At 45.5% G+C, this 14,189-nt stretch overlaps 1 protein-coding gene across 1 annotated transcript; it reads right to left on the bottom strand.

Moving 5' to 3' along the window:
* Positions 1 to 4,730: 4,730 nt before the first annotated feature.
* On the bottom strand, positions 4,731 to 6,861 carry LOC136523193 (uncharacterized). Its single transcript, XM_066516960.1, has 2 exons — positions 6,226 to 6,861; positions 4,731 to 5,141 (listed from the first exon to the last, which is right to left on the bottom strand). The coding sequence occupies exons 1-2, from the start codon at positions 6,859 to 6,861 to the stop codon at positions 4,731 to 4,733; spliced, it is 1,047 nt and encodes a 348-aa protein (XP_066373057.1).
* Positions 6,862 to 14,189: the final 7,328 nt, after the last annotated feature.

Here is a 14,189-nt window from a genome sequence, read left to right as displayed (position 1 = left end):
TTTTTAGGAGAATTTTGGGACTAGTTTCATATTTTTCTGAGGTTGTATGAATTTATTATGAATTTTCCAAGTTTATTCTATTTTTTGAAAAAGAAAAAGGGCAGATTAACCCTGGCTTGACATGTGGCGGCCTCTGATTGGTCGGTGGCTCGATAGAGACTGACAGATGGGGCCGGTCAACATTCAACAGTCAACGGTAAACGCTGACCGGGCCTCGACTGGGCCTGGTGGGCCGAGCTGGGCTGGATATGGGTCGGTCTGGGCTAGGCTGGCCTAGACATGTGTTGGCTCCATGTGCATCCTCGTGGTGGGTCTAGGCTCTTATCGAGCCACGTCCATGGGATGGGCCCACGATGGACTAAGGGGCCAGTGCACCGTGGACCTTCTTTGGTCTACATGAGCTGAGCTCACGTGGCACGGTGTGTGTGCAGCGCACAGTGCTCCCAGTGCATGAGTCACCGAGCAGGGAGAGGGAAGGAGCTCTACTCCACCACGATAGTTCGTCGGTGGTGAAGCACTGCTTGGCGGTTTGCTGTGGGGGCTCTATGGTGCTCCTACAACATCCTTGCTCTCTGGCAGACGTAGTGGTGCTCCTAGGGCATTCTTGGGTCACAGCAGGGATCTACGACGACGGCGGTAGCTCGACGGCGATGGCATGCACACGCCATGCGCAATGGGAGCCAAAAGGGGCTCCTTTTCTCTTGGTTGAGTCTAGTAGGGTGCTAACGAAGGCGATGTTGGTGAACTTTGCCCATGGTGGAGTCCACATTGAGGTGGCAGACGTGGTGGAGTTCCAGCGAGCTCATGGCTCTGGTGGAAACAAGGCTAGGAGGGGTCATAGGGCCAACCAAACACATGGTGGTACTCACGGGGTCACGATGGAGATGGCCTCGGCATGACGGCGGCTTGGCGCGTGGCCGTGCTGGTGTGGCAGCAACTGCTAGTGGTTCTAGGGGGGTTCTAGGGCTAAAGGTAGGTGCTTTACATGTCTCACGGCAGGGCAGAGCCCATCAAGTGCTCGGCATTACCTCTACTGGCCATGTTTGAGCGGGAGGGACCTCACCATGCCCGTGCTCGGGCCATGGTGGGCACGCTCTAGTGTGGGGTGGTCGGCAATGGCATTCTCGAGCCTTAGTGGCTCAGCATAGCCGTGTGGTGGCTCATGTGTGTGCATGTGTATGCATGGTGCCGTGTAGTGGCCAATGGCGAGGTCTTTGAGCTAGAGTTCATGGCGTGGTGGCCATGGCAGCGGTGCTGGCAAGATAGAGCAAGGCGGCGGTGCTCACTATGGTGGTGGGGGAGATAGGATGCTGGTGCAGTGGCGAGTTGGTGCAGTGGGGAGGTGGAGCAGTGCCATGTGGAACCACTATGATGATGAAGGCAATCAGGGCGTCATCATTGTCTCTGGCGGCCATGGGTGGACCTTCGGCGGCGGCGACACTCCTCCCTCCTTCTCCTCCCTTCTCCTCCCTTCTTCTTCTCAATGTGGGTGCAGTGGAGTGCCACGCATGGCGGCAGGGCGTGGGAAGGGGCTAGGGCACCGAGGTTGCCCATTATATAGCTAGGAGGTGGTCGTGGCTCTCGAAGGACAGCGAGGAAGCAAGGAGGGGCACGTGTAGGGCCATTAGATGCTCACGGCTATGGTTTTCGGGGGCACAGGTAAGCATGGGGATTTTGCCACCTCCAAATTCAGACGTCGGTGGTCAAGGTAAGGACGTGGCGGTGTCACTAAGCAACATCATTGGGCAGGGCCGGAGCAGCGATGTCAGCCATGTCGCAACACGAGCTAGGGCAGGTGCAGATGCCGCAGATCGCAGACGTGGCGTGCATCCGTGCGTGCTCGGCCAATGGCCAGGAGGTGGACGGCTAAGGTGAGCGGGGGGCCTAGGATTCCTCCTAGCACCAGCGCTCTGCTTTGCCAAAAGCAAAGGAGGGCACGGGGGAAAGGCGATGACAAGCAGGGTGCATGAGTCCTGCTATCAACGACGCATGTGAGAGAGGGGAATGGGGCACGAGTGCGGATATAGCTTGTGCCAGCTGGGCCATGGGCTGCGGCATGCATGAGGGTAAGGGTGTGGCTGCTGGGCTAGTGGCAGCACTAGGCCATGGGTGCGGGTGTAGGTGAGGCTGACCTACTCGGCTAGCTAGTTCCCTTCTCCTTTTTCCTTTTTCAATTTCTATTTCTAATCCTATTTTCTATATCCTATTCTCCACCCTAAGTCATTATACTTGTATACATGTATTCAAATACAAATATACCACCTTGGTGGGTCCTCTAGGGTCAACTTAGGGGCTTTGGGGTCTAGCCTAGGCCTAGGCCCACACACACAAGCATTCATATTAGGGGTTGGTTCACAAATTAATTATCATCACATGAAATCATAAGAAGCAACTCATATGTTGTTTATATGCATATGCTCACACAACCTACTCTTGGGATCTACTTGTGCATCTATAGAGGGTTTCCTAGCATGATCACTCACTAAACAAGGGTTTCCTAGGAAAAATTTTGAAAGTTGGGATTTTTGGGTTATTGGAATTCCAGGGATGTTACAGACCTCCCCCCTCATAGAAATCTTGTCCCGAGATTTAAGGGATGACATACCTTTTAAAGAGGTAGGGGTAAAGCATCCGAAGATCTAACTCCTTCTCCCAAGTAGCTTCTCTTTTAGTGTGGTTGCTCCACTAAACCTTGCACATGGGTATGGTGGTGCTCCTTGTTTCCTTGACTGCCCTGTCAAGTATCTGAATTGGGTGTTCCTTGTACTCAGGGGTGTCCTAAATATCTAGTGCCTCGATGGGTACCTACTCATCTGGTAGCTTCAAGAACTTGCATAGCTGTGACACATAAAACATGGGGTGCACTCCTGATAATTCTTCACGCAGCTCCAACTCATAGGCTAGCTTGTCAAATCTCTAGTAGATCCTATAGGGTCCTACAAACCTTGGTGCTAGTTTTCCCTTCACATGGAATCTGATGGTGCCTTAGAGTGGGAAGACCTTGAGATAGACATAATCTCCCACTTCAAACTCAAGCTCCCTATGCCGGTTATTGGCATAGCTCTTCTGTCGACTTTGTGCAGTCTTCAGATTTTCTCGCACTTGGGCAACTCCTTCTTTAGCCTCTTGAATCTTTGTTGGACCAAAGAATGACCTCTCTCCTACTTCTGACCACATCAGCGGTATGCGACATTTCCTCCCATAGAGAGCCTCAAATGGCAACATCTTGAGGCCAGCTTGAAAGCTGTTGCTGTAAGAGAACTCTGCATGAGTTAAACTCTTCTCCCAATCTTAACCATACTTCAAAACACAAGCTCGAAGCATGTCTTCTAGGATCTAGTTCACTCTCCTAGTCTTACCATCTGTCTAGGGGTGATAAGCTATGCTATAGTCTAGTCGACTCCCAATTGCCTTGTGAAGGCTCTTCTAGAACTTAGACACATACTGAGTGCCTCAGTCTAACACTATGCTGACTAGGGTTCCATGAAATCTGAGAATGTTATCCACATATAGATCTACTAGCTTCTCAACTTGGTAGTTAGCCCTGATCGGTATGAAATTTGCCACTTTGGTTAGTCTGTCGACTATTACCCATATTGAGTCATGGCCTTTCGGGGTTCAGGGTAGTCTAACTATGAAGTCCATGGATATACCTTCCCATTTCCACAGTGGAACATCCAATGGCTTCAACACACCAGCAGGTCTCTGATGCTCGGCCTTGACTCTATTGTAGTGTCGCATCATGCTACATATCCTGCAATATCTACCTTCATGTTCTTCCACCAGAAGAGCTTCCTTAGGTCTGCATACATCTTGGTACTTCATGGGTGGATGCAGTACTTGGAATCATGTCCTTTAGCTAGGATTTCGCCTCTCAGGGCTTCACCTGAGGGCACGTAGATTCTATCCTTGTACCAAACTAATCCCTATTCATCCTCTCTGAACTTAGGACACTTGTCGAGCTTCATGAGCTCCTGTATCTCCTAGATCTTGGGGCATTTCTGTTGAGCCTCATGGATTCACTTTCCAAGGTTGTTCTGTATCCAAAGTTCATTTAGCTGATTCTTGGATATTGCTTCTATTTGGAGCTTCTCCATTTCCTAGCATAGCTCTAACGGTATGGTGTCAGACATTAGGTTGTTGCAATATCTCTTGCGACTCAAGGCATCCGCTACTACATTGGCCTTTCCTGGGTGATAGTGTATCTCTAGGTTGTAGTCCTTGATCAGTTCCAGCCATCGGCACTATCTCATGTTCTGATCCTCCTGAGTAAAGAAGTACTTAAAGCTCTTGTGATTGGTGTAGATATCCCATTTGTTCCTGATAAAGTAGTGTCTCCAAATCTTCAGAGCGTGCACAACAGCAGCAAGCTCAAGGTCATGGGTAGGGTAGTGCTACTCATGCCCTTTTAACTATTGAGAGGCATAAGCAATCACCCTTCTGTTCTGCATCAGAACACAACCAAGTCCTTGTTTGGAGGCATCACAAAAGACTACAAAATCCTATCGGATATCGGGTAAAGCTTACACTGGTGTGCTAGTGAGCTTTTCCTTCAGAGTTTGAAAACTCTACTCACACTCTGGAGTCCAATCGAACTCTTCTATTTTCTTCAGGAGGTTGGTCATGGGCTTAGCTATCTTGGAGAAATTCTCAATAAAGCGGTGGTAGTATCCCGCTAAACCAAGCAAACTCTAGATGTTTGTCACATTACGGGGTTGTTCCCATTCCTTCTAAGCCTCAATCTTGTCAGGATCGATAGCTACTCCTTCAACAGTGAGTATGTGTCCTAGGAAGGCAACTTCTTTGAGCCAGAACTTGCATTTTCTAAACTTGGCATACAACTGGTTCTGCCTCAGCTTTTCCAGTACTATCCTTAGGTGTTGTTCATGTTCTTCGATGGTAGCTGAATAGACTAGGATGTCATCAATGAATACCACCATGAACTTGTGTAGCTCATCCATGAACACCTTGTTCATCGTGAACTCATACTGCCCATACCTTGTGACAAAAGTTGTTTTAGGTATGTCCTTTGGTCGGATCTTCATCTGATGATACTCAGAGCGAAGATCAATCTTGGAAAAGAACTTGGCGTTCCTTAGCTGATCCAATAAATCATCTATTCTTGGCAATGGGTACTTGTTCTTGATAGTCATAGCATCATGTTTTGGTAATCTACACACATCCTCATGGAACCATCCTTCTTCACAAATAGCACAGGAGAGCCCCAGGGTGAAGCACTCAGCCTGATGTACCCTTTGTCGGACAACTCCTTAAGCTGCTTCTTAAGCTCCTCTAGTTCATCAACTGACATGCGGTAGGGCCTTTTGCAATGGGTCCCATACCAAGCAAAAGGTCGATCATGAACTCAACATCATGATCTGGTGGCATACTTGGCAACTCTTCAGGAAACACATCGAGATACTCACATATTATGGGTACCTCATTCACCGATTTGGCCTCCCTGGCACACAACATGGACATTGTCTTCTCATGGTTAGGTTCACAGCGGATCACATGATCGCTTGGGTGGGTTATCTCCATGTATCTTGGTGAGCAAGATATCACTCCCTTGTGTCTAGTCAGCTAGTCCATCCCCAGTATGACATCCAAACCGTTGGAAGGAAGCAAGGTGAGATTGGCTAGAAAGGGAAATCCTTCTATCGTGATACTCATTCCCTGACACTTCTTTGTGCATCTAATGTTGCCCAAAGGGGAACTAGTGTCAATAGGCTCCTTACATGGAGTCACTGGTACTTTATGCTCTCGTGCAAACTTGGTGGATATGTATGAACAAGTGGCACCGAAATCAAACAATACCAAAGCCTTAGCTCCGTACACCACGTCGGGGGCGGCTTGAGCATCCTCCGCAGTTAGGTGGTTGAGACAACCGCGAGTGGGTTCAGCGGTGTTCTTGTATGGGGTACACTAGATAGGTGCTTGCCTTGCGGGCGTCTGCATAGGTGGAGCAGTCTTCTTCTTGGGGGCAATCAACAACCTTGTGGCCTGGCTTGCCACAACCAAAGCAAGTGAAGGCACACTGCCTGTAGGGGTAGGCGTAGCAGCCTTCCACGTGCTAGCACTCTGAGCGGGGCAGTGGTAGTTGGTAGTGTAGGTACCACCTCCATGAATTGGAGCAGGTGTGGCTCCCTAGATAGCGCGGGGATGAGGAATTGAGGGCACGTTCGCACGTGGCTTCTTAGGCGCTGAGGTGCAGGATGAACTCACAGTCTTGTGCTTCTTCTCCTTGTAGAGGGCATCAGTCTCTAAGTGGTCTCGCTCGATCTCCATGGCCTTGTTGACCATCTTCCTCAGGGTGTAGCAAGTGTGTCCTGATACTCCTAGCTTGATGTGGGTGTTTAGGCCCTTCTTGAAGAAGTACATCTTCATATTCTTTGTGCTGGTCTCATCGGGTGCGTACCGCATCATCCTGATGAAACGGTTAGCATACTCATGAATCTTCTGAAACCCCTGGGTGATGTTGCGAAACTCCTCCACCTTTACATCCATCACTCCTTCAGACATGTGATGCTCATTGAAGGCCTTAGTGAACTCCTCCCACATGATGTGAGCATGGTCTAGGTGCATCTCGCTGAAGCTATCCCACCAAGCGCGGGCGACACTAATGAGTTGGTGAGCGGTGACTCCAACACACTCCTCATCGAAGCAAGTGGTCAAGTCAAGCTTCTTCTCGATCTCATGCAACCAGTCCTTAGCTGCGATGAGATCATCAGGGATGTCAAACATTAGGGTCCTCAGCTTGAGGAAACCCTCCAACTTGCGCTGAAAGTCATTTGGTGGTCCTCCATTGCTGCACAATAGTCCTTCAGCCAAGGTCTCTAGTAGGTGGGTCTGATGGTCCATCACATCCACCAAGAGTGGAGGTGGAAGTAGTACATTCTCCTAGATAAGGGGGCTCATAGAAGGTGGCTCCTGAACTGATGGTGTAAGGAAAATGGACCCTTGGCCCATTTACTTTGGATTTTGGTGTTTGATGATCAACAAGACCAATTTGGACTAATGTATTTGTGAGTGTTAGTTTTGTTATCCAATAGGTTGGAAACGTGACTTGGACAAAGGCGATGTGGTGATCCATTAATCAACACCTCAAGCAAGACCCTAGAAGCACCATAGAACACCTAAAAAACAAAGCAAAGTTCAAGCATGAAGATAGGAACCAAGCCGGATGCAAGATCGCGAAGAAACGAGCTCGGCAGAGGTGACCAGACATGGCCCTTATAAGGACCCAGCATGTCCAATCTATTGCTTGGCAATAGCAGGCATCAGCAGCAGCGATCGGACACTGAGTGATACAGTGACTGGACGCATGGACTTCACTGTTCATCATCATAGCAACAACTCAGTAAGGACCAGACGCAGCAGCTGTGGATGACTAGACATGCTAGGCAGTGGCGTCCGATCAAGTCTAGAGAGGTTTCAGAGCGGTGAAATGTCGACTGAACGTGTCCGGTCGCAAGTGACCGGACATGTCTGGTCACAAGTGACCGGACTCAGCGTAGAGTCCGATCAACGCGCCCGCTCCCTCGGTTGGGATGATCAAACACGTCCGCTCAGGACGACCTGTGTGTTTGGTCAATGGCAAAAAACTAGGTTTCGTCCCCAATGGCTACTTTCTCCATGGGACTTATAAATAGTGCTTAGTTTTTCATTAGGTGATTAGCGTAGGTGCTTTTGCGAAGTGATTAGGTTGATTAGACCACCACTTATGCACTTGCTCTAGGTTTAGGCCTAGTGTTTAGTGAGGTGTGCACACCTCTTATCACTCGGTGCTTGCGCGCACCATTGTTGTACTCAGCGGGGCTTGTAGTCTTGCGAGACTACACCAACCATGTTTGTGGTGTGGCCAGAACCGTGTACCGAAGGGAACAAGGCCCGCGGCGGTTCGGTCGGAAGCTTGATAGCGAAGACGGTGGGGAGCGGTCTGGGAGAGGCTTGCCTGAAGGCACGCTGGAGACCCACTTGCACGTGGGGAAGGCCCAGGGCTATCCATGGAGTTACCCGATTGGGAGCTTGGCCCTTACGAGGGGTTCCTTGTGAGGTGCTCCAACAAGGACTCGGGGGAAGTTTGAGCACTTCTCGATACCTCGGTAAAAATACCGGAGTCGTCGACGGGAGTTTGCATCTCTTCCTCATCTTTACCTTCCGCAATTACACTGCTACCTTGGTTGTGTGCTTTACTTCCCTAGCTTAGTTGATAGGCAAATTGATGAGATTGGAACCTTGGTTGCATAACTCTTTTGCGGTAGAGATAGCAATACCTAGCAAAACCATAGTTGCACATTTAGATAGATTACTTTCTTGCATAGGTTTTGACTAGGTAAAATTAGAGGCCTTAGTTAGAAGTAGAATTTTAAGTTGCCTAATTCACCCCCCCCCCCCTCTTAGGCATCACGGTCCCTTACAAGTGGTATCAGAGCCAGATTGGCTCAATTTGGACCTTTGGCTTCACCGCCATTGAGCCAACGCTATTTAGAGTGCTTGGGATGGATACCTCTAGGCCTCCGCACTATGATAGAACTAACTTCCCCTACTATAAAGCTAGAATGGCTTGGCGGTAGATTTGGGTGTTTGGAGAGTCACTCATGATGGGATGAACCCCATTAAGAATCCCGATAAACCTACAAAGAGTGAAGAAAAAGAAATTCATTTCAATGCTAGAGCTAAAAATTGTTTGTTTGAATCTTTTAGCATGGATGTGTTTAACCAAGTGTTCACTTTAAATATGGCAGATGAAATTTAGTTAAAATTACAAGAGCACCATGACGGCACAAGTAATGTCCATGAGCAAAAACATTGCCTAGCTCAACAAAGTTATGATTCTTTTGAAATGAATGATGATGAGCTTGTTCATGATATGTATTCTCGTTTGAATCTAATTATGAATGAGCTCAATTCTATAGGATTAACAAAGCTAGGTGATGCGAACAATGTGAGGAAGACCATCTCTGTGCTACCACAAAAGAAATATGCAAGCATCATCACCATCCTTCACAACATGGAGGATTTGAGCACCATGACCTCGGCCATAGTCATTGGCAAGATAGTGGCATTTGAAATGTCATGCAAGATGGGTCAAGAAGAAGCCTCTTCATCAATCAAAGGCAAAGCTCTCGCTTGTAGTGAGCACAAGAAGATGAAGGGAAAGCAAGTTGAGACAAGCTCAAGCTCAAGCTCCTCAAGTGAAGAAGAAAAAGAAGATGAGGATGATGATGATGAAGAATCAAGTGATGATGATCAAACTTCCTCCTCCACCTCTGACCTTGATGAAGAATCAATCAAACTTATTAACAAGGTGGAGAGGATGATCCACAGGCTCAATGTCAAGGTTGTGCCCATCCATATTCAAGATTTCATTTTCACCAATCAAAGAAATGGGCAAAGGAAGAAAGGATACTATGGATGCGGAGAGTTGGGGCACTTTGTGGAAGTTTGTCTAAACAAGCCCACACCCAAGACAAAGAAGAAGGCATGCAAAGACAAAGCCCTCACATCAATAAGGTCATGGGATGATTCTTCAAGTGAAGAAGAAGACCACTACAAGAGGCGTGGGCACAAGCACTCATCATCAAGCACTTCATGTGTGTGCCTTATGGCACGAGGTAACAAAAAGACTATCCCTAGTGATAGTGACAATGATAGTGATAGTGATGACGAGCTACCTTCTTATGATGAAATTATGCAAGAAAATCTTAACTTTGCTAAAGTCTGCACTAGTCAACAAAAGAAGCTTCAAAAATTAAAAGAAAAACTAGATAGCTCACAACATGCTTATGCTACTTTGCTTGAACAATATGAAACGTTTGCCAATCTTAATATGGAGCTATCTACTAAAATTGAGCAACTTGAGACTAGTGCAAACACAAATAATTGCACAATCAATGATGAGCAACTTGTAAAGAAAAACAAAAAATTAAAAGAAAAGTTAGCTAGCTCACAAGATGCCTATAAAAGTTTGCTTGCTAAAATGGAAACCATGTGCAAACATTGTGATGAGCTAACAAATAAAGTTGCTAATTTTGAAGCCGTCGGTACTACCGTCACCGAGGCACCTAAAAAGAAAAGTTCAATTTTTGACATGCCTAAAAAGGATGCCTCTACTTCTTGCAATGATTTATGGTTAGACTCACCCTTGTGCAACCAAGTTTGTGTTGAGAAAGGTGTTGTAGATGCATGCACACAAGAGGTCACAATGGAGAATGAGCAACTCAAGCAAGAAGTAGCTCGCCTCACCAAGGACTTGACTCAAGTGAAATGCAAGACGGAGGAAGCCCAACTTTATCAAGATAACACCATCAAGGGAGTGAAGAAGCTTGATGAAGGACAAACCATGGTTTGCTACGTATGCCACAAGGAAGGCCACAAGTCCTATGAGTGCAAGGTGAAGAATGGGGGACGAGAAAAGAAGAAAGAGAAAAACAAAAAGCAAACAAGCAAGCTCTCCAACACCTACACCAACAAGGTGGACAAGAAGGCCCCCACACCTTATATCTTGAAGAAGAAGAAGAAGAAGAAGAACGACAAGGTGGTGGCCATCAAGGTGAACAAGCAAGCCAACAATGGGACCAAATGCATTTGGGTTCCAAAGGAGATTATTTCCAACATGAAGAGCACCAAAAAAGTTTGGATCCCAATGGACTTCGAGGAATTTGGAGACTTGGCAAAGTATGGGTGCATTTCATGGGGTGCATCATTATGGACAAGGTAATTGCCAAGTGGGTTAGTAAATATTTTGGACCCAAATTCCCATTCCCATGTTAGGTAACTAGATTTAATTTCTTGCAATTTTGATTAACATCTAGTTCCTTTTCATGCATAGGTTTGCATTTGCATGTTTAATCTTTTGTCTTGCATACACTAGGTATATCTTATGGTAGGCTTGCTCAGTTTCACTCTTAACCCTTGGAGCAAACCTACATGGTTTAAATTGTTTAGGAGCACGACACATAGCTTGTTTTACAATTGTTCATCTAATATGTGCCAAAGTCCAAATTATAGATAATTTCTCCTGAATATCACTTTCGAAAATGATTTTCACATTCATGTGATGTCATCTTTCAAGTGGTATTTTTTATTCTAAAATCAATGTGCATGTCTCCTACAAGTATTCCATGCTTGTATGCACAAATTTAGGGGGTGGTTACTCTACAAGTTGGATGCGTTGAGACTAACACTATTACAAGCTTATCATATGTGTAGTAGTCTCATTGCAAGGAAAATGGAGTCTCCGAAGATAAGCATCATGCTCTAAAATCCACCACCATTTACAAGTAATATCATTACAAGTGGTGATGATTCAAGTGGTCTCTACATGTGGTATTTCTAAATCGATATCATTATGTTGATTTCACGTTGGTATTTATATGCTTTATCCATGCATTATATAGATTAAACTCCCTTGTGCGTTAATTTGCCAATTATGCATATATTTCATCCTCCAACATATGTATGCATATATTTAGGGGGAGCTTAGTCTATATAATGTGAGAGTAAAATTTTGTGACCTTTTCACTCCACATACAAAGGATCACAAAGTCTGACCCTCCCTTGTGCTACTAATGTCTTCCTTTTCGGTGTTTGATTCCAAAGGGGGAGAATTTGTAGGACCAAAAGCAAGCCCAAACATAGTCAAATAATAATAATTTACAAGTGGTAATGGCCGACAAAGGGAGAATAGTGGATTATGAAGTTAGGGGAGGCTTAAGTCCATAATGCCATTTGGGGATATTTGCAAGGGCAAGATAAGCATTCTCTGTAATTACCTGTAGCACCCGGTTTTAAAGACAAAACCAGATACACACTATATGTGAGCCTAGGAAGTCAAATCTCACATATAGCCACAAATAAGGGTAATATCAAGAGACAATACTTATTATATAACATATTAGAAAAAGGAATATAACCTCAGAATATAGACAACAGAAAGGCAACTCCGATCTTTAGGCGACGACTCCAAATCCACAGGGACGACTGACTGGTTGACCAAAAGCCTAACTCCTCCAAACCAGCAATCTAGTACCCATCCAGGATTTTTATCCAATGTATAGAAAAGTAAAGCAAGCATAAATACATGTCATACTTAACAATTATATCATGGGGTTCATGAGGCTCAAAAGGCAGACATTGGTTTAACTGCGATTAGCCTTTGTTTAGCACAATTTTAGCAATTAGTTGGCAACAAGTTTATCCATAAGCCCACAAACATATGATTAGGTAAACATGAATAATGTATAGCATAAAAATTTAATCATTAGTACCATTATCCATTAGTGCTCATCTCTATTCTATAAGGGTCCAAGGCCGCTCGTGACCGTAAGCACGGCTGTTATAACAGTTTTACACTCTGCAGAGGTTGTACACTTTCACTATGAGTCATGATTTACCCTTTCACCCGAGGTAGATAATCTCTTGACCCACTTCCAAGGAAGGTCGGTAGGGTTCACTATGGAGCCTTTCAAAGGTTCGTCTAACAAGTTAGGGCCGCTAGGCGTATGTGGCCCTTCTCCAGGAGTGGCACGCGTGGACATGCAGCACGGTACACACATCCTAGCAGAAAAGGAAACATACCCTTATGCACCATAAAGGTAACCACTAACAAGCTAGAAAAGGTCCTCATACTGAGCTAAAGCCAGAGCCATATAGCCCTCATAGTTGTACTGTATGTCCTGGATGATCACTTACAGATAAGTCCTTAGGGAGAGAAATCTAAAGCATTTAGAAAGTAGCTAAACACTCCAGCCCCCTGTTTCCATGTTACTAAAAAGTCATGTTTTAATGTTTATTGCATATACTATTAGTCAAGTTACAAGATCATGGTTTTGATTAAGCACTAGCAAAAACTACCCAATGCAATATCCCAAAGGTATCAAGTACAAGATATCAAATATCTAGGATATCCTTATTGGCAACAAGGTAGACACATGCAATATGAATTAAGTGATTAAACATGAATAGGTAACAAGGATGGTCCCATGCTATACTTTCCTTACACACCGATCCTTCGGTAAGCTTTAATCTTCAATGTCCTTCTTCTTCTTGGATCACCACGTGTATCTCACCGACTGGACGTAATCGTAGAACACCACACAAACATCCATACACATACATGCATAGCATACAATTGCATCTATATCAGAATAGTACACCAATCATAGAAAAATAAGTAAAAGAGTTTGAAACACGATTCTACGTATCGCTACGTACACATAGTTGCGAGAAGCACGCTAATCGGAACTACGGTTGAAAAGTTACAACTACCGAGAGATTTGCTTAATACGTGGAAAAGAGACTATAGGCTTCATTTATGTTAACTATATGAATTCATATATAAAAGATATTTATAAATAATATAGATTAAATTAAGTCAATTTTAGATTTAAATTATAAAACAAAAGTAAAACAAATCATATTGTATGTATAAAACCCAGTTGCATAATCATTAATCAAGATATGATTTAAACCATGTTATTTCAGAAAACAACAATATAGTAAACACTTTTACTAACACGTAGATCTCGTTGTTATGAATCTAACGTAATTCGAATTGGTCAAATCGGACTTAAAACGCAAAAGTTACGCATGAAATAGGGTTCGGTGGCATTTCTATAAATAACTCGAACACATTTTTGAATTAAAACAATTAAAATCTGAAATTACATGGCTGCTGGACTGCGCATACTATTTCTGGAAAATACAGGGGCTAAAACAGAAGAAAACATGACCTAAAAGAAATCATTTTGAACTGAATCGGACTACGGGTTAATTCACTGGAAACCGAGGGGCTTTACTGCAAAATGTGCGCGGCTTGACTGGATGTTGACTGCGCTGCTAACCGGGTGGACGTGTGGCGTGCGCGGACTGGCACGGTGCACCACGTGGTGTGGACCAGCGCTGATGCAGGCACGGTGCACCGGGTCCATGGCTCGCTATGGACCGAACCGGTATGATCTAATCTCAGCCGTCCGTGCTAGATCCAGCGGTGAGGGACGCTCGGGATACCTTCCCGTGGTGGCACGGCATCACCGGCAAGCTCGCCATGGCCGAAGGATATTCAGCGCGGCTACAGACGTCGGGGGGGGGGGGGGGGGGCGTTCGGGACTTCCACGATCGAAACAAGAAGCACGGGGATGATCTACAGAATCTGGCGAACACGGTGGAGGCGCTACCGAGGCGAG

This window comes from Miscanthus floridulus, chromosome 18, assembly GCF_019320115.1.
Source record: "Miscanthus floridulus cultivar M001 chromosome 18, ASM1932011v1, whole genome shotgun sequence".
NCBI lineage: Eukaryota > Viridiplantae > Streptophyta > Magnoliopsida > Poales > Poaceae > Miscanthus > Miscanthus floridulus.
This window is presented reverse-complemented; position numbering and strand designations above follow the sequence as displayed.

What these genes read in the sequence shown, in the direction of transcription:
- LOC136523193 (XM_066516960.1), bottom strand. Translation starts at nt 6,861, where the DNA reads ATGGACCATCAGACCCACCTACTAGAGACCTTGGCTGAAGGACTATTG. An exon ending in AGGAGAAGAAGCACAAGACT is followed by an intron (nt 5,142 to 6,225) that starts GTGAGTTCATCC and finishes ATGACTATCAAG; the next exon opens with AACAAGTACCCATTGCCAAG.